This window comes from Mastigoproctus giganteus, chromosome 7 (assembly GCF_048544385.1).
Source record: "Mastigoproctus giganteus isolate SK-2022 chromosome 7, ASM4854438v1, whole genome shotgun sequence".
Taxonomy (NCBI): domain Eukaryota; kingdom Metazoa; phylum Arthropoda; class Arachnida; order Uropygi; family Thelyphonidae; genus Mastigoproctus; species Mastigoproctus giganteus.
This window is the reverse complement of record NC_143581.1, coordinates 85,547,884-85,568,650: the sequence shown is the minus strand read 5'-3', so window position 1 is coordinate 85,568,650 and position 20,767 is coordinate 85,547,884. Positions and strand designations below refer to the sequence as shown.

Below are 20,767 nucleotides of genomic sequence, written 5' to 3'. Positions count from 1 at the left end.
TTCCTGATCAGCTAGTGTATAAGCTTGCTGCCCATTCTGCCAGTTATTGACTGGTGGGAGTATGGGTAGTGGGTATGCAGGGGCATTGTCAAGGCCACATTATGTCAAAGAGTAAGCTATATCAAAAATCTTCATTATTTCATACAGCATGTCCTCCCCACATTTTCTTACTACTTATTACACCATGAATTGTCAAAATAATAGAAAAAAAACTTATCTGCAAAAAGAATTAAATCTCCTAAACACGTCTTCATTCATTTCACAAATATACATGATCTTAGTTCCAGTCTCAATAATGCCCATTTCCACTTACAGTCTACCAAACCCCTTGTACCTTTTCTAACAGAATCCCAGTTATCGGTTGATTTAACCACTGCTCATCTCAGTTGTCCAAATTATTCTCAGTATCATTCCTTTTGCTTCAAAGGTAGTACTTGTGCATATGTCCACTTTAATATTCCCTGACTTAGTCATTTGGAATCTTCTCTGGCTTAAAATCAATCTACCATATTCTGTCAAATTCATCTGTGGCCTCTGTCATTCTCCCAGCTTCACTAATCACCTGGAACTCATTGACTTCCTCTCTTTGAAACTTGGCTTTGTCCAGTCCAACTTTCTTAGCAGTGAGGTAATTTTCTTTGGTCATTTTAGTGGTTGTCGAGCATTCTACTCTCTTGCCAAAGCTATTGGCCGCAACTTTTTGCCCATCTCTATTCCTACTTCTTTTGAAACAAGTTGATTCTATTGCCACTTCAGCCAAAGATAAAGCTGACATATAGCATCCTACTTTTCTTCTAACTAGTGGATTCATGATCTTGGTAAACCAGTACACCCTATTCATTGCTTCCGTTGATCTTCCGTCAAAAGTGGCGCCTCTGTAGCCAGGTGGGAAGGAGCAGCAGTGCGTAGCACACGCTTCTTGATTAGACCGGGGTTCGAGCCCGTCACCACCAAATACGGAGGATGTGGAATGGTCAGGGAATGACCACCGCATATCCCGGAGCAATATGGTCTTAGTTGCTAATGCTCCTAAAAACCAAATAACAATCCGTCAAAAGTTTATCAGAACAATCTTGATTGTAAGAGAGCTCCATGTCCTGATGGTATTTCTTTGTTTTCAAAATCTGTGCTTCTGGGTTTAATTCTGTTTTGTCACCCTTTTCACTTTCTTATTCCAAAGGTGTTTTCCCTTCTGCTTATAAAAAATTAACTAAGCTTGACCCTGAAATAATCCAAAAATCCACAACTGATGAAGCGGCTGACTGTGTCACAAAAGCAATATTACATGCAGTAGAAAAAAACCATATCGGAATCCTCTTCAAAATTACCGATACACCCAAAAATCTGGTGGAGTTGATGAATGCCTTGTGGCTAAAAAAAGAGCAAAGCAAAGCTTGGAATATTTTTCTCTGGAGTCCAGCTAGAACCAATATCATTCAGTATAAGTACACTAGAGCAAGATCGAGATATGTTAGACACTGCAGTAAAAAGGCTGCTTGGATCTGCTTCACTTCAATTATCAATCAAGCAACTCCCACACACAAAATTTGGAAAGAAATCAGAAAAATGAGTGGCAAATATCATACTATACCTCTGCTTATCATGGGATGGAGAGGGCAGAATATAAATGATCCTGCTGGAATTGCCAATATACTAGGAGAAACCTTTGCCAAAACATCAGCAACAGAAGGTTATACACCGACCTTCAGAAGATTCAAAACAAGTTCAAAAAAACAAAACTGCATAGAACCTTGTCAACATATAGATGCAGTGCTGTAGGACCAGATAATATTCATTATTCGATGATACAGGAACTAAATACTGAATCATTAGTCACTTCTTCAACTGTTCAATAGAGTCTGCCCTGGAAGATAAATTCCCTAAACAATGACATCGTGCTACAGTCCTTTCCGTCCCTAAAACAGGTAAAGACCCAACAAATCCCACTTATTATAGACCTGTCGCCTTGACCAGTTTCATTTGCAAAATTCTTGAAAAGATGGTGAACCATCGACTGATCTGGTACCTTTAAAATTTCAATCTGCTGCATTCTGCACAATTCGGTGTTCGACAAAACAGATCTACATTAGATATACTAGTAAGACTAGAGAATTCCATTCGGAATGCATTCCTCAGATCGGAACATCATGTATTGGTCTGCTTTGATATCAGTAAGGCCTGTGATTCCATGTTGAAGTATTGAATACTCCATGAATTACATTGGTATGGACTTTGGGGGTCACCTCGATTTTCATACGGAACTTCCTATAGAAGCGTACATTCCAGGTTTGATTTAAAACCTCACTGTCCCAAGTATTTTCAAAAGAAGGAGTTCCTCAAGGCTCTGTACTCAGCGCTTCACTTTTTATAATTGCAATAAATACCACTGCTGAACAACTTCCAAACACTATTGATAAAGCACTCTTTGTAGACCACTTTAGTATTTGGTGTCATGCGAAAAACATGAATACTGTTGCGAGACAGTTGAAAGGGGCAATAACTAAGATCCGTTCATGGGCACAGACTAATGATTTCAACTTTGTCCACAAAAAACATTTTGCATCTGTTTTTGCTGGCAATGCAAACCCCATCCTAATCCGGAACTACAACTGAATCGCCAACCAATAGCAGTTCATCCCAGCATACAGTTCTTAGGAATCACTTTAGATCATAAACTCATCTTCCTGGAGCATATCAAAAGACTAAGAACATCATGTCAACAAAAACTAAATATCATCCAGCTTCTCTCTGCAACTAAGTGGGGAGCTGGTCGCCTTACTTTATTAGCAAGACCTAGTATCCTTCGCTGGCCTGACCACTATCCATACTAGTGAAATATGCATTGCCTTAGGAGCATATTGCACGTCTCCAATACATAGTTTATATGCTGAAGCACCTGAACTCCCCCCCCCCCATCTCAATCAGACGGCGACAGCAACTGATAATATGCTATGCATATAAAATTAGATCTATTCCAGAACACCCAAACTGTCAGATACTTTATACATCACATCACAGCACAACAGGTTATACCAAAACTGCCCTAATGTTAACCGTCTTTTGGGTATGAGAATAAAACACCTTTTAGAAGAACTAAATTTAACCTTATAGAATGTGGTGCATACCCTCCCATTCTCTCTTGCTCCTTGGAACATCACTCCACCTTCATGTGACTTACATCTACATGAATGGAATAAATCTACATTGCACAGAGAAAACTTCTTGCAATTATACCATGCAGTACTGGACCAGTTCCCCAACTTTGTCATAGTACATACTGATGGATCAAAGAATGATGCCCACGTTGGAATCGCCGCAGCTTTTCCAAACATCACATTAGCCTATCACTGGTCACGTGAATTCAGTATATTTTCTGCCAAACTAATAGCAATTCAGGTTGCAGTGAATTACATTGAGTCCTGTGATATTAACAACAGCATAATTTTCACAAATTCTTTAAATGCACTTCAAGCATTGAATATCACCCACCCAGTCATGAAAGGAATAGTCACCTCTTGGGAAAAACACATACTTCTGCCGGATCCATGACATATGGCAATTCCTGGAAATTAACTAGCAGACAATGCTGCCAAATCGGCTCACCTACCACCCAACAACAAGTGGAAAGCACCTCATCAAGACTATAGACCAATAATCCAGGAAAAGTGCACATGCCAATGGCAGTTATCATGGGAAAATCAACCTAACAATAAGTTTTGAAGTATCGAGCCAAACCTTGAGCAGTGGCCTTCCAGCTTCAGTTCAGTCTGACAACAGGAAGTAATATTGGCTTGTCTGTGAATAGGTCACACAAATATCATTCATGGTTATCTTTTAAGAGGAGAGATACCCCCTCAATGTCATCACTATAACACATTCCTTTCAGTGAAACACATTCTTGTTGAATGCACAAAATATACAAGAGAATGCCAGAATCTTTGCATTCCAGCCACAACAGAAGATCTTTCACTTACTTCCCAGGCAACTCGTAGCCAGGTGGGAAGGAGCAGTGTGTAGCACACGCTTCTTGATTAGACCGGGGTTCAAGCCCGCCACCACCACCAAATACAGAGGATGCGGAAAGGTCAGGGAATGACCACCACATATTCCCGGAGCAATATGGCCTTAGTTGCTAATGCTCGTAAAAAAAAAAAACCAAACTTACTTCCCTTTTGATTAATAAAACAAATGTCTAAAGCATTTTTACCTTTCTCATAATGATTAAAGTATATAACCTCCTTTAGTTAAAAACTAACTGTCTGGTAATATTTTTAGCAATTATCTCTATCTGAGAAGAAATAGTATACATACTTACCATATGTATGATGCACTATGGCCATAGTTGCCAATGTGCCTAATAAATCCCCAAACAAAAAACAAACAAACAAAATCTTACTGTTTCATCAATGTTGCCTTCTACTGGTGCATAGATGCCAATGAATGTTATTGTATATGATAGGATTTTTAATCCTAATTTCAACATTCTGGGTGTTATCCAAAAGTAATCTAATATTTTGTTTTTCCATTCTTTCCTTATTATAACTGCAATTCCCAACGATGCCCACATTTCATTTGGTATGCCTGAGTATATCATGAAGTTACCTATTTCTATGGATCCTTTGTTCTTCTTTTTTGTTTCCATAATGACTGCTGTGTCAGTGTTTCTATTTTCTAATTAAAATAAATAAATAAATTTTCTGGTTATACTCCAGGACGACCAAACAGTCAGAGGAGTTTACAAGATACACAGAATACAAGAAACAGCACCGTATTCAGCAGTCACGGGCTTGAACCCCGGTCACCCAAGGCATGTGTACTTATGCACCTGCACGCCTTACCACTAGGCTACGGTGGCTCTGGGAATAATTCATCCAATTTATGATTTATTCTCCTAACTTTCCAGGTTGCTACTTTAATGTCCTTAATTGTAGTCCTCTATCCATTGCCTAGATCGTTATTCTTGATATCCGTCCAGTTTTTACCTCTGAGCTTTAGTTGTTTCACACAAAATTTTCTTTTCAAAAATCCAGTGTTCATACATATATATGTACATATGCATATATATATGTAGGAGTCTGCAAAATTTTTTGATTTTTGAAATGGTCCGTAGATCTCAGTTCGGGAGCCACTGATTTAGTCGATTTAAAAATTTTGTCCCGCATGTTGGGATTCATTCCCATTGCTCCAATCATTTAGGAACAAATTAAAATCAGACTTAATATGACATTCACACTTACTTATCCATTCCATTTGCATGCAGAGGCTCTCATCATAATCTTAACAATCATCTGTCATGTAGATTACTCCTATTCTCATTATACCTTTGCTTCCAACTGTCTCACACCATACAGATTCTATACTATCTTGGGAAATGTCTGAATTCGGGAAAGCTTTCATTGTGCTCAGGCTGCTTTTGATAAGAAGCATGACCCCATCACCCCTTCTGTCTGCCCTATCCTTCCTAAATACATTGTACATACCTTACTGAAACTCATCATCCCCAATTTCTGGGTGGTACCAAGTTTCCGTAAGCCCTATTATGTCAGCGTTACTTGTCATAACCATCTGTTCAAATTCACTCATTTTATTGACAATGCTTTTGACATTACTATATAAACAATTAAGACTTAGTGTTCTTGTTTAGTTAACTACTCTGACAATGACAGGGTAGTTAAGTTATTTAAGCAGTAACAAACAGGGTCTAGTACTTTTCATGCTTGGGGTTTCAAAAAAAAAAAAAAAAAAAAAAAATTCTTCCTGGGCAACTGCACTACTGACTACCCAAGGTGGAACAAAAATGTTATTGCATGAAGTGAAGCATCAAAATGATTTTTTTCATTATGCGAGGAGTCTACGAAGTAATGAAGCTAGAGACAGACACAACGTTCATTATGTAATTACACAAGTGGTCAGAACAGTTTCGTTCTGGTCATTGAACAGCAAATAGCAGAGCAGAGATGGACCATAGTCACGAAGAATCTAAATAGCTCCTGCAATCTCGTAAAAAATCAAGTAGGATGCGAGTTTCCAACTAAAATGAATAAAGAGTACAAATATTTATGAACTAGAACTGAAAGAAGAATAGCAAGTAGAAGAACTACAACCCAGAGCAGCAAAAGTGGAAACAAAGTCGCGATATCTAAAACAGAAGAGGTGGAAGAAGGCTCTAGCAGAATTTGAGGGCTTTGATCCCACAAAGACTCATACAATACCAAAACATGGACCAAACGGAATCCTGTGCAAGTCACAGACCACCTCGATTGGAGAATTATGCTGGATTACCTCCACAACAACAACAAATAACACTAGATACCATCCTCACAGCCATTTATTGTGCTGCTGCAGCTGCCAGGATGAACAGAAGAGAAACTAGTGACCAAACAGAAAACAAAATACAGCGATAAGGAACCACCAGCCTGGGAAAGGAGGATACAGCAGAATATAGAAGAGTTGAGAGTGATGATAGGCCAGCTAACCCAGTATCAATGGGGCAACAGAAGTAAGAAGCTCATCAAAAAGTGAAGATCATCCTGAAGATAGAACAATGTCCATAGCAAACGTGAGTTTTGTAATCATAGGATCGAAGAATACCTGTATACACTCAAGCAGAATCTTTTTGCAATCAATAAGAGAATTCGTCAATATAAGGAAACTGCTCAGATTAAAACACACAACTGGATATTTTCTGAAAACCTGATAGGTTTCTGCAGAATCACTGAATGAGAGGAGATGGAGGGCAATGGGCCCCAGAAGGCACTCTAGGAGTTCTCGGTAGTAGTAGTAGTGGCATGTGATGCAAGAAAGCAAGTGTATGAGCTTATGCAGCATAAGCCAAAAAAAAAAATCATACCATTCCCTCCAAATGCCTGTCCAGTTCCTCCTTAAATTTATTCAACCTATCAACTTCCACAACGACAGATGGAAGTTTGTTCCAGCAATTAACCACCCGCTGGCTAAAGGCAAATATCCGCACATCTATTCTACATCTGTCTTTTCTTAATTTGAATTTATGCCCCCTCAGGTTCGTAATCTGAACAAGTGGAAGGATCCCATCAGAATTCAGCGTGCTCAACCCATTCAAGGCCTTATACACCTCAATCAGATCACCGTGCAGGTGCCTTGTCTCCAGCCACTGCAATTTGCAGAACTTAAGCCTCTTTTGGTAAGAGGAGCCTTTCATTCCCCCCCCCCCACCAATCTTGTTGCCCTTCTCTGTACACATTCAAGCAAATCGACATCCTTCCTAAAATGAGGCCTGCAGACCTGTACGCAGTACTCAAGGCGTGGCCTGACCATTGCCTTATACAGAGGGACAATCACCTCCTTTTCCCTGCTAGCAAAATTCCTATATATCATTGACAAAACCCCATGACCTGCCCTGGCAGCCTGTCTACATTGCTCAGAAAACTTCATATCTGACTGCACAATTACTCCCAGGTCTTTTTCATTTTCTACCACCTTAAGTGTAGTACCACACAGTTGGTACGTTTCTCTGGGGTTACTTCTACCCATATGCAGTACTTTGCATTTGTCAAGGTTAAACTTCAGTTGCCACTTCTTAGCCCATCTTCCCAAATTATTTAGATCCTGTTGCAATAGCACACTGCCATTACTGTCATTAACAACCCTGCCAACCTTTGTATCATCTGCAAACTTCGACACTAAGACTGATATGCCTTCATCAATATCATTGATAAATATACAAAACAACAGTGGACCCAACACCGAACCCTGTGGGACTCCACTAATAACATTAGTCCACGAAGAGCAACACCCATTGATTACCACCCTCTGTCTTCTCCCACTTAACCATCCTTTTATCCATTGTAACAACTTACCCTTAATACCATTCTGCTCTAATTTGTACAATAGTCTCCCATGCGCAACAGTGTCAAACGCTTTCCTGAAATCCAAATATGTGATATCAAAATTATTTTTTGCATCCAGTTCCTTTGTAACCACATCATAACCTACCTGTGGCTTAGCAAAGTTAGCCGTAATGTCCATATCCTCTGGACTGTCTTAGAATGAAATTAAATCAAAAATATACAGGAGATGATAGATTGTTAATTCAGGAGGAAGATGTATGTATAGAGATGTATAGTAAATGTATATAAACTTAATCTAACTCTGCTGTGGTACACTGTGATGATACAGAAACTCTGCAGAAAGGTCAGAAATCTGTGGGGTGCTATGTTTGTGCTGTGCACGTATTGTTTAGTTGTTTCTGACCAGTTTTCTACTAGGGCACAACAAGCACCAGAAAGTGCATCCTGATACCTGTCTATATCATGAAAAGGCAGGCCATAACTGAGTGCAAACCACAGCAAAGCTTGAGTGTCATGTAATGAATGTCCAAACCATTCAAAAAACGAGCAAATAAAATAAAAAAATAGAGTAATAAAAATGAAAAAAATAAAGTGAATTAAAAATAAAATAATAAAAAGAAATAAATGAAATGAAGTAAATAAAATTAAAAAGGAAAAATAAGGAATTGATAGGAAACTAGCAAAAAATAGAAAAAAATCAGGGAAAAAAATAATAATAAATAAATTTTAAAAAATAAATAAAACAAAAAAATCCTGCAAAAGCGCAAGGCTGGTGCCAGCAAGGACAAATAGAATAGTGGAAAGGAGCAGGAAGAAGTAAAAAAGTAAACACTTGATAGACAGAAAAAGTAAAAGACATGAAAATTAAATTGGATAGAGGAAAGAGATAAAGATTCCATACAGGATAACTTGTTCCAGTATATGATCCTGCCTCAGGACCAGCCTGAGGCAGTGGCAGATAGAAGATGGGAAAACACTTATCGTTCAGCACTCTACAAGTAAGATTAGGAACTGCCCAAGTTGAAAGTGGTACTTGAGTGGGATACCACAAAATGAGTCAATGGAGGTGGTGGCCTTTACTGAAAGTAGAGTCAGAGTTGGAGTAGTTCTGGGAATTGAAGCACCAGTAGTGAGTTTTCCATGTGTAGTGAAGGCTTTGTGTGCAAAATCTTGCGCAAGATTAAATTTTTATATGGAGTCCACGAGAAATGATTCATTGCCTCGAGAAAATGGTTACACCCACAAAGGCTTGATGAAGATGCAAGTAATATGGACAGGCAAAAAGAGCATGCTGCCAGTCTTCTGGGCTGCTATAGTTATAGGGGGAAATCACACAGATTAAACTTAGCAAATTTAGTATGAAAGGAACCATCGCCAGTAAGACAGACAGAGTATGGAGACTGGGACAGAACCATTTTAGAACAGACTTTTGTAAGGCAAAGATCACATTTGGAATAAAATTTCTTCTGACTATATCTTTGGAATAAGAAGAACACTGATATTCCCAGAGTTGGACTAGATGGTTCCAGCAGTGAATATTTTCGGTTTTAGGATGGCAATAGATATTAAGAGTTACGTCTAAAACATCAATGGAAATGGTATGTCTAAGCTAATAACAAAAACTTCGATAAGCAATTGGTGGTGGTGGTAGTAGTAGTAGAAATGATGTCAGAAAGCAAGCTTATATAGCATCAGCAAAAAAAACCAAAAAAAAAACCATTTCACCCATCCATACCCTCCAAGAGTTTGTCTTATTATTCTCTCTTGAATTTATTCAACCCATTCACCTCTACAACAGCAGATGGAAGCCTGTTCGAACAATCAACCACCCACTGACTGAAGGCAAACTTTTGCACATCTATCCTGCAACTATCCTTCCTCAACTTGAATTTGTGCCCCCTCGTGTGTGTGGTCTCGGCAAGTGGAAGAATAACTTTAACATTCAGCTTACTCAATCCAGTCAAGGCTTTAAACACCTTAATCAGATCTCTGGATTGCACAGGTGCCTGGTTTCAAGATGCTGCAGTTTGCAAAACTGAAGCCTTCCTAGCTAAGAGCACCCTTTTGTTCTCTTCACCAATATGGTTGCCCTTCTCTGCACCCATTCCAACAGATCTACATCCTTCCTAAAGTGAGGTCTCAACAGTACTCAGACCCGTTCACCTGTATACAGTACTCAGACTTGTTGACCTGTATATAGTACTCAATATATGGCTTTATTCAAAGGGACAATCACCTCTTGCTAGCAAAATTTCTGTATATCATTGACAAAATCCCATTACTGTCCTGACAACATTCTGCACTGCTCAGAGAATTTCATATCTGACTGCACGATTACATCCCCCCCTCTCCCAGGTATTTTTCATTCTCCACTGCTCTCAGTGTAGTACTACACAGTTGATAAGTTACTCTGGAGATTCAGACACAATTTGGCCTCAGTAGCCCTTTTGTTGTTAAGCTCTATACTGCTACCTATGTGCAGTACCTTGCATTTGCCCATCACCTAGACAGAGTACACTAAAACAGGAACTCCCCAAATTACGTAAGGGTTGCGTTCTGCCGAACTCTGTGTAAGTTGGATTTTACATTAGTTGGAATTTACCCTATGCTTGTGCAGCACTCGCAACTGTGCTCGCTGAATTCATTGAATCAAAAAAGCAATGTTAGACAAACATGTGAATAGAATTATTTATTGTATTTTTTCAATTTTTTATCTCATGCACAGGAAAAATTACAAAAGAGTGCAATTTAAAAAAAAAAAATTCAAAATTATAAAATTACAAAAAAAGAAAGGAGGCAGGCATAACATCCATCAGTAAGTTTTTTTTTCTCTGTATCGTTGCCAGAATCATCGTCTTCAGCTGATGAGTACATCACTGCGGAGGCTGAGGGCTGTGAAGATTTAGAAGGGGTTCGCCAGTCAACCTTACGAAAGAACATATTAATGGATGACTGGATGGTGGCCTTTTTCTTTTCATCATAGATTTCTTTGTAGCAAGCAAGCATGTCATTCACCCCTCTGTTAACTTTTAAGAATCATTCGCTGTCAGGATCTATCTTCTCAAATCTCACCTTTGCCCATGCAATTTCACAAAATGCCATTTGCATCTCTCTGGTGTTGAAGCATCTCGGCTCCTCATTTGGTTCATCTTGAGCTTCGTTGGCGTTTTCTTCTTTCACTATTGCTGCCTGCAAGTCAATAAGTTCTTCATTAGATAATTCCTTTTCTTCTTCCTCGATTAACTCCTCCACGTCTTTGGCATCAACCTCCAATTGAAGTAGCTCTGCAACCTTTACAATCTTATCTGTAACCTCTTCATATGATTTATCTTTTTCAAACCCTTCGAAGCCTTTTATATGCCGTGGGCATATTTTCTTCCTTGCGCCATTTAAACAACTTTTAGTAATTTCCACCCAAGCCTTATTTCCGCCCAATTTTAAGATGGTGTGGTAAATATTGTAAGATTTATAAAAGTCTCTTAACATAAAATTTTTCTCATTATCTCAGGCATTGTCTACCGCAGACAATGCCTGAGCAAACGTGCATAAATAGTCTGCCTTTAAATTCGAAATAACACCCTGATCCATAGGTTGGATGAGTGTAGTCGTGTTTGGCGGTAGAAATATGACTCTCACGTTCGAATTGAAATGATCTAGATGCGTAGGATGTTCAGGAGCATTATCTAATAGAAACAAAATCCTGAAAGGAACGTCGTTGTCTTTACAATATGTTTCAACCTATGGAATGAAGCAGCATCTAAACCAGTCCTCAAAGAGAGATATTGTTATCCATGCTCTATGGTTCGATCGGAAATGTGCATGTAGGGTGGCTTTATTGATGCCCTTAAATGCATAAGGATTTCCAGAATGATACACAATCATTATGAATGCAGCTTACACAGAATGGTATGCTGCATTAGCAAGAGCGTGGCCCTATCCCTTGAAACCTGGCATTGTATTTTCTTCTTTATGCCAGATTCAATGTATTTTCAATCCGGCATTTTATTTCCAATATAGAGCAGCTCGTCAACTTTAAAAATTTGCTGCATTGAATAGTCGCCTTCATCAATAATTTTTTCAAACACAACACAAAATTTCTCTGCAGCTGCAGAATCAGCACTGCCGACTTCACCTCATATTTTAACGTTGTGGAAACCAGCATTATGCTTGAACCTATTAAACCACCCATTACTTGGGTTGGGGTTTGTCATACTTATCCTTAATATCTTTATAAATACTTCTTCTTTTGCTTGAATGATCATTAGACTCAGGGGCACTCGCTTCTAAATCTGATTTTCCATCTGTATTATTAACAGCTGTTCCATCTTCGATATAGCACCTGAATGTTGTTTTGTGATCACAATTGATCTTAAGTGCATTGATCCTTTTTACATGTTCTTTTATACACACACACTGTCCTTTAAAATAGTATTCACTGTTGAAGCAGCGAGAACTAATTCCCTTGCAATAGATGACAAACTTTGTCTTGCTTCGTACTTCTAATTAATCATGTTCATCCTATTTCTAAATCAATTTTGTTTCATTTCATGGCACTACCACCACTTGCACTTTCCGTTAATTGCTTTCTCTTCACCATTGTAATATGTACATAGGAATGAAAAGAAGTTTCTGAAAATTTGTTTTTTATATGATTGAAAATTTCAATGAAGGGAACACATTTCACCATAATAATGTAAAAACGCACACAATTTCAGTTATCGGTATTATCGCAAATGCAATAAGATTGAGTTTACTACCCATTTATAATAGATTGCGCTAACAGAAAAGCCCAATGAACCGGAAAGTGCAAATTGTTTTTATTGTTTTATGGTCGTGACTTCCAGAAACGTGCTTTAGAAAAATATCACAAGGGCATTCAGAATTGATTCTTAAAACTGGATAGCGAAATTTTCAAATTCCAAGGGCTTGGAATGAATTACAAAAAAAAAAATAAAATAATAAGTGTTATTGGGGGTTCACATTACAATATTTTCATGATACAAAATACAGGATGGAAAATATGTTTCCACAATTTTTTTTTAGTTTGCACCGGATGGCAGAAACTTACGTAAAGTCGAATTTCCATAAGTCGAGTATTACACTGATTGTGACTACAGGGAGTTCCTGTAGTCACAATCAGTTTGCCTGGATAATACATCAGAAGCTAGCATAAAAATACCATTTGAACAGAGAAAGTGTACCGTATTACAACTACAATCTCCAGCTGTACTAGAGATCCCTACCCACAAACTGTACTGGGACTGTGCCATAATAATGGATAAGACCATCCTGCACAACAGATCAGACATAACCATAATTGACAAGAAATAAATGGCCACCTACCTGATCAACATAGTGGTGCACAATACCAGCAATACCCAGAAAACCTACAAAGAAAGGGTCAGGAAATACACAGACCTGAGACAAGAAATCAAAGAAAGGTGGCATATGAAACAAGTAATGACTATCCAAATCACTATATCAACCACTAGCATGATGCCAAAGAGCCTCCATAAGAACCCAGCTGCAGTAGGCCTCCCAGAGAACACCTACAAGGAATTCCAGAAAGCTTTTGTCCTTAAACACCTGCAGGCTAGTTAGTGAGTTCCTCAATCAACAGCAGCAATAATAATAATAGTAACTGGATACAACCACCCCATGCACCCAGTACTGATCACATTGCATATCCATGATAATGGAAAAAGGGTAAATAATCAATTAACCAAGCAAATTAATGACCAGAGAACTAAAAACCAATTGAATCAAGCTTACTGAACACAGTGCAATGTGGCATGAAGATCTGCCTCTGACTTATTAACTCTGAAATCAAAAAATGTTTGTGGTGCATAATTTTGAAAAGTTGTTAGTACTTTGGTACAGAAAAGGCCTTTGATACAGCTTGATTATATTGATATATTAAAAGATTTTTATGAACTTGGTCTGCAAGGGCATCTCCTGAAATTTATTGTAAATTTCTTACAATGCTCCTTTGAACTTTGAATACAAAATAATTTAACTTGTCACTCGAGAAAAAGGCATCTTTGTCTCGAGTGAGAAAAAGGCATCTTTTTCTCATCCTGGCTCTGTACTCATTGCTACTCTGTTTAACGTAAAAATAAACACAATAACAAAGGACTTAAACCCAACAATCACTGGCACCTTGTACACTGATGACTTTAGTATCTCTTGCCATTTCCCAAAATGCAAATGATTGACAAAAGAAAGACAATTGCAGAGTGCCTTTAAAAAATAGTCATGTGGATCCAAAATAAAACCCACAGGGGCTCACATCTGGTGAGTATGGGCTTGGCATACCCAGGGTCCTGAGCTGGATATCATCATTCTTCTCTTCCTTGGTGATTCCTTTCTACTTCTCTCTCTCTCTCTCTCTCTCTCTCTCTCTCTCAGGGTAAAAGGGAAATTTTTTTTTTGGCTGGTGCACATAAGCCTCAGGTTTCCTTGCACCACATGGCTAATAATAATAATGGTTTTTGCATTTCACTATGTTTGTCATAGTTACCAGAGTGGGAGGGGGAAAGACTGACATGCTATTGAAGTGAGAAACTGAGATGGTATGAAACCAATGTGTGCCTGGATAATTTTTAGAATGGAATGTTTTTACCATATTTTATATTTCCATCAATGGATGAGATATGTACCGAGTTACGCCATAATTCTTCTAAATGTTCTTCAGCCTACAGTGTGAATTTTTATTTTCAAATAAAAAGTTGAGCTGCACATTTTGGGTAGAATTCAAGCTGAAAAAAATAAAGGAATCTGAAAATGGATATATATTAATATTACTTTATAAAAATAAAACTTGGAGGACAACAGGCCACTCCGTGGTGTTTTGATGCAGGCCTCAGAATTTAAGCCAGCACTTCAAGGGTATAAAGCAGGAACAATAAAATTAGCGTGGTACTACCACTGGATATTAACAGCTGCTAAATGATAACACTTGTATGTGTATTCATGCTTCAAATCTGGTAGTCTTCTGTAGTATTGATAATAGGGGGTTGCTTCCCTACCTCATATAAAACTAGAGTACGTTGTGTAATATAGTATAATCATCTGGAAAGCTTACCTTGTGTATTTCTGCAAAATGCTACATTTAAATAATCTGGACATTTAAAACCTGCAAACATATGAATTTTGGAGCCCCATTTCCTTTTATTGAAACAGTTCAAAATTTTTCAGGCAACACTGTAGTTGTGAAAGAAGTAAAGAAAAAAATGCTTGCATCAGTTATGGTGAATCAGTGCCAGGCCCTAAATTGAATAAAACATTTTCAACAAATTTTATCGAAGGCTAGCTGTCACTAAATTACTTACAAGAAATTTAAATTAAAGACACTTTACCATGTAAAATATTTTATTAGTTTATTGGAGCAAGAGGACAATTTTTATAATAGACCCAAACATCCCAACAATCTAATAAATTGGCTGTGTTTCAGATTTCTTTGTTGAAATCTGTATTTGGGCCTGGATTTTTGGTTTAGGATAAGTTTATAACTCTACCATGGGAGACCAACCTGTCCTTCAGGAGATATCAAGTTATGCCACCAGAAGGATCCTGTTACTACACAAACCTACAACTACCACTAGACTACAGGTAGTTGTAGGTTTCTGTGGTACAACAGGGCTGTCAAACTGGCATCTGAATGGCTGACAGTTTGAAAGCCATGGTCATATTTGGCAGGCACAACAGTTTATCAGTTTTTCTCTTTTTTATATATATATTTTGTTATAAAGCAGCCTCTATTGGAAAATTTGTTATACTTCTAATTAAAAACAATTATATAAATGATAATTAATGATGTGCATGTGTATATGTATTTTTTTATTATTTACATCTTAAACAGAGCTGTCAACCATTGAAACCAGTTGCTGTGTGGGCACATAATGCACCAAATATAAGCTCAGTGTCAGGTACTTCACAGATCAGCAAACCTCAGACTCCTTCCAGAAATAACAGGTGATATTTTGCAACTGATGTTTTTCACTTTTTTCTTCTATTATGTTGAATGGCTTTCACTTTTTAAGAGTAATAGCATGTTTATCCAAGGCTGTTGTAAAAAAAGAAGACTAATCATATCATTGAAAGAATGCAACAATTTAGGTTGTACTTGGCATGGTGCGATTCTACTGAGTACCAAGGCACCCTAATAACGAAATTGCAAGATAATCATGAAAATAAACAATATACATTTTTTGTATTTTCATGATTTTGTTGTAATTGTACAAGGTTGCTCTAACTCAGTATACTGCCAGATAAGATTTAAAATACTGCCTTGCGTGCATTTTTTTTTTTTTTTTTAAGTATACTAAACTTTAATTGTAATAGTGCTAACTCTTTTGGCTCTCATACATTCTCAAATATCTTTCAATAAAAATCATATTTTCAAAAATATTTTATTATCACATTAAAGATATCACTAATATAAAGATGTTCTGTGATAAGGTTCAACGTTAATTTTTTTTTTTTTTTTTTATCTGTAAATTTCTTTCCCAGTGACATGCTCTTTTATTTATATCTCTCATGTGTCACTTCAGTTTTTCTCTCGAAGAATCAAGGATTGTTTGATGTGCAGGGGGGGGGGAGATTCTTATGTCTAGAATGTCCAATCCAAACATAAGAATTATGTATATGCAACTTAATAAAAATTACACATGAAATTCCTTTATCCACAACACTTCCATTTCAGGGAATGACCACCGCATTTCCCTGGAGCAATATGGCCTTAGTTGCTAATGCTCCTAAAAACCTAATAACAAACAAACAAAACTTCCATTTCAACTGTTATCGTGGTCTTATACAATCCCTATTTACAATGTCAATTAGTCATTTGCCCAAATACATTAGTGTACTTAATTCATATTTAAAAATTAACACATAAATTCTGATTAATGTTATTACCATGATTTCTGGTTAAGACTTTTCAAATGATATATGGTTTATCTTTGTAAATGTAAAACTTGAGACCAATATTGTGAACAAACATATATCCATGAAAGGTTTTGATAATGTACAGGCTTGAGTGAAGCCTGTGCACCTGCTCTGGGTAGCATACAGTGGACGTAGTTATAGTGAATGTACAGTCTGTACAGATAAAATAGGTATTGGAAGTGGTCCCCACAAGCATCTACTAGTTTTATCTTTTTCTGTAGACTTGTTGACATAAAATTTTATTGTTTTCTTCAAATCACTGAGACTGAGGATTGCCTTCAGGGGAAGTGAAATCAGATAATCCTGGAGGTCAATTTGTCCCAGGAAATCTGAAAATAACCAAACACATTATGAAGAAGTGGCATGGACACATGAGCAATGTATGCTGTTTGTCGCATTATTCCCATGATTTCATCTTCATTTAAGTGTGTCATCAATGGGTACACTAAATTATATCATGATAATGCACTAAGCTGATAGTGTTCTCAAAGAATACGAGAATTACTCATCTTCATGATATTGCACACCGAACTTGAACCTTTTGCAAAACTGTGGTCTCTTCTGAATGGCATGGATTTTTTGCCGCCCACGCCTCACTTGACAACACTTTTGCATGCATATAGGCAGCTCCTTATTTGTGTTACGACTCATTGAAGCGTATTTCAGGAGTTGGGACTATGTGCCAGTATTCACGTAGCCTCTCAAGATGTATGTGTATATGTGAGACTTTCCTACTTCCAGCAAAGAATATAGGACCACAAGAATTTTTTGCTCACTCTGTATGATAAATTGTAATTTTAATTTGATTGTTAGGGTGTCTACACAGATAGCAGAATCACATCTTTTCAAGTACTGTTCTAATTGTTGCATTAATTTTGTCATGCAATTAGTGTTATTTTAATAATCTTGGAGATATAACCATGTTTGTCTTTACAGTAAAGCATGTTTATCATTTATTGCATTTTAATTGATACATTGTATAGCCACTATATTTGTTGTTTATTATATTTAAATTTTTATTTTATATGTGCCAGAATATGCCACCCACAAATTCCAAAGTGATCTTTACCTGCCATTGTTTTCTCTCAAATATGTTAGTCTTCTGTACAAAACAGGATTAAAGACTGTTTTTGTTCAGACTGGAACTGAGCAGGAAAGACAGATACTGTCAATGGCAAGTAGAAGTCAAAGTTATCACCATAAATTACACATTCCAAGATTTATTGAAGTGGTGAAAAATAAATTGCTACTGTGTGGTAACTTCATTTACAAGCAAAAAATGACTATAGAGCTCATACCATAATCTAAGAATGTGATGCCCTGGTAACATCCAATGATTATCCATTATTTTTGCTGAAATCTCTCCTTGAAAACTGTCTTGAGTCCATACTTTTATTACAAAGACTGTAGATAACTTTCATTATTTAAATTGGTTAAATAGTATGAATCAGTTGTAATACTCAATATGTTCTACGTTGATAATAGTATTAGTAAAATAATAAGAGGAGTTTACCTCAATATAGTACGTAGAACACTTCCGTATGAAACCCTCCAGAAATTAAAACGGAAAAACGAAAAAAATCGACAACTTGCCGGTACATTAGAGTAAATTATAAATAATTAAATAATCAATTTAACACAATTCAAATAAATTTAAAACAATTAAAAATCAAATTAACGCAATTAAAAGAATCTAACGAAAATATTGAAAACGATTTTCCTTCCTGAAGTTGACACACTTTTCGACCGTATGTCGTGATCACAGGAATGAAAATTACCGAATCCGGTTAAACCTGAAACATAAATAGTGATTATTTGTCTTTGCGCATGCGCATAAAGGTCCACGCATCGGAGATCAAATATGGCCGCCGAACATTAACAGAATTCTTGTGTAATTTAATTTCAACGGTTTCTGCGATTAATAGTTGCGTATAATTATGTTGAATGTTATGTATTTTGGCCTCGTTAAATAAAAAAGTATGTTTTTCGTTAATGGCATGAAAGGCTAATTCTAACGCTGCTGAACAAGAAGCAGGAACTGAGGCTTCATGTTGATTTACACGAATATTAAGAGAAAATCGCGTCGAACCTTGGTAAGACGAGTCGCAATCACAGCAAGAAATGTTGATACCAGATCATTAATTTGTGTTGCGAGCGCGGAAAGAACCGAACGATTGTTCAGTATAGTGTGTAACTTCCGTATTGGCCTAACTAAAATTTTAAACTCGGTATCTTTAAAGAATCTGTTAAGCTGTTTGTGCCACTGTTCAACATACGGGACAGAAATCGGTTGATTCAACTACTGCTCATCTCAGATGCCCAAATTATTTGCTGTATGATTCCTTTCGTCTCAAAGGTGATGCTTGTGCATATGTCCGTTCTGATATTCCCTGTCAGAGACTTGGCAATTTGGAATCTCCTCTCTTTGATCTTCTCTGGCTTAAAATCTCTCTACCTCATTGTGTCAAATTCATCTGTTGTCTCTACCGTTCTTCCAACTCCACTAATCACTTGGAGCTCTTTGACTTTCTCCAGTCCAACTTTCCTAACAGTCAGGTAATTTTCCTTGGTGTTAATGTTCACAACTCCAACTAGCTTCCATTTTCTAGTCACACCGACCCAGCAGGTCGAGATGCTAAGGCTTTTGCAATTACTAATGACCTAGCACAGATTGTTCATTTACCTACAAGAATACCGGACAATCCTAATCATACAGCCAATACGCTTGATCTTTTTCTCACAAACAACCCTTCTAAGTACACGGTCGAAGTGAGAGGTCCTTTAGGCACTTCAGATCACAACTTGGTGATTGTCTCTTCTCCAATGGAACCTTTATCTCATGGCTATTCCCAACCTCGTGTTGTTTGGCATTACAAGAATGCAAAATGGGATGACCTGCGAGACTTTTTTTCTTCTTTTCCTTGGTCGGATTACTGTTTCAAAACTTCTGATGTCAACGATTGCTCAGATCATGTCAGTGAAATTATTCTTGCAGGAATGGAATCCTTTATCCCACACTCCACTTTAAAATCTCGTCCTTTATCTAAACCTTGGTTTTCCAATAAGTGTGCTAAGGCTGTTCAAGAGAAGAATGTTGCTTATCATAATTGGCTTGTTTCTAATTCTTCAGTTTCATTTTCTGCCTACACCAAAGCTCGCAACAATTGTAAAGCAGTTATTAATCAGTCCAAACTAGAGTTTGAACAAGCTAAGAGTAGAAAACTTACTTGTTGCCCTAATGGTAGCTGAGCATTCTGGTCTCTTGCCAAAGCTATTGGCCGCAACTTTAGCCCATCTCTGCTCCCACCTCTGTCCAAACCAGATGGTTCTGTTGTCACTTCAGCCAAGGATAAAGCTGACCTGCTAGCATCCCATTTTTCTTCCAGCTCATGTATTAATGATCTTGGTGAAACACCTCCCACCATTCCCAACATGCTCCATTCAATGCCTCCTGTGGTCTTCCGTCAAAAGGATATCAGAAGGATTTTGATGAATCTTGATGCTAAGAAAGCTCCAGGTCCTGATGGTATTTCTCCACTTGTTTTCAAAACCTGTGCTCCTGAACTTACCCTTATTCTTTGCCACCTTTTTTCACTTTCTTATTCTAAAGGTGTTTTCCCTTCTGATTGGAAATTTGCTCATATCCAGCCAGTTCCTAAAAAGGGTGACAAATCCCTCCCATCCAATTATCGTCCCATTACAATTACTTCTACTCTTTCTAAAGTAATGGAGAAATCAATTAACCGCCAACTCTTAAACTACCTAGAAACCTTCCTTCTGATCAACGATCGCCAGTATGGATTCCGTCAGTGTCGATCCACTGGTGATATTCTGGCTTATGTTACCCATTTATGGACTAATTCAATGGAAAGGTTCGGTGAAACAAAAGTAGTTGCTCTTGACATCTCAAGGGCTTTTGATTGTGTTTGGCATAAAGGTCTTCTAAACAAACTTCCATCTTATGGTTTGCCAACTGTTTTTAGTAATTGGTT

The 20,767-nt window shown here is 37.4% G+C and overlaps 1 protein-coding gene across 3 annotated transcripts in view; it reads left to right on the top strand.

Moving 5' to 3' along the window:
• The window catches only part of LOC150083041 (CCR4-NOT transcription complex subunit 3-like), a 592,625-nt gene that overhangs the window by 285,090 nt on the left and 286,768 nt on the right, over window positions 1–20,767 (top strand). For all 3 annotated transcript variants that reach the window (XM_090377751.1, XM_090377752.1, XM_090377750.1), the window contains exon 9: window positions 15,691–15,803. In XM_090377751.1, the coding sequence (XP_090233877.1) occupies window positions 15,691–15,803 (113 nt within the window). The remainder of the gene's footprint in view (window positions 1–15,690; window positions 15,804–20,767) is intronic.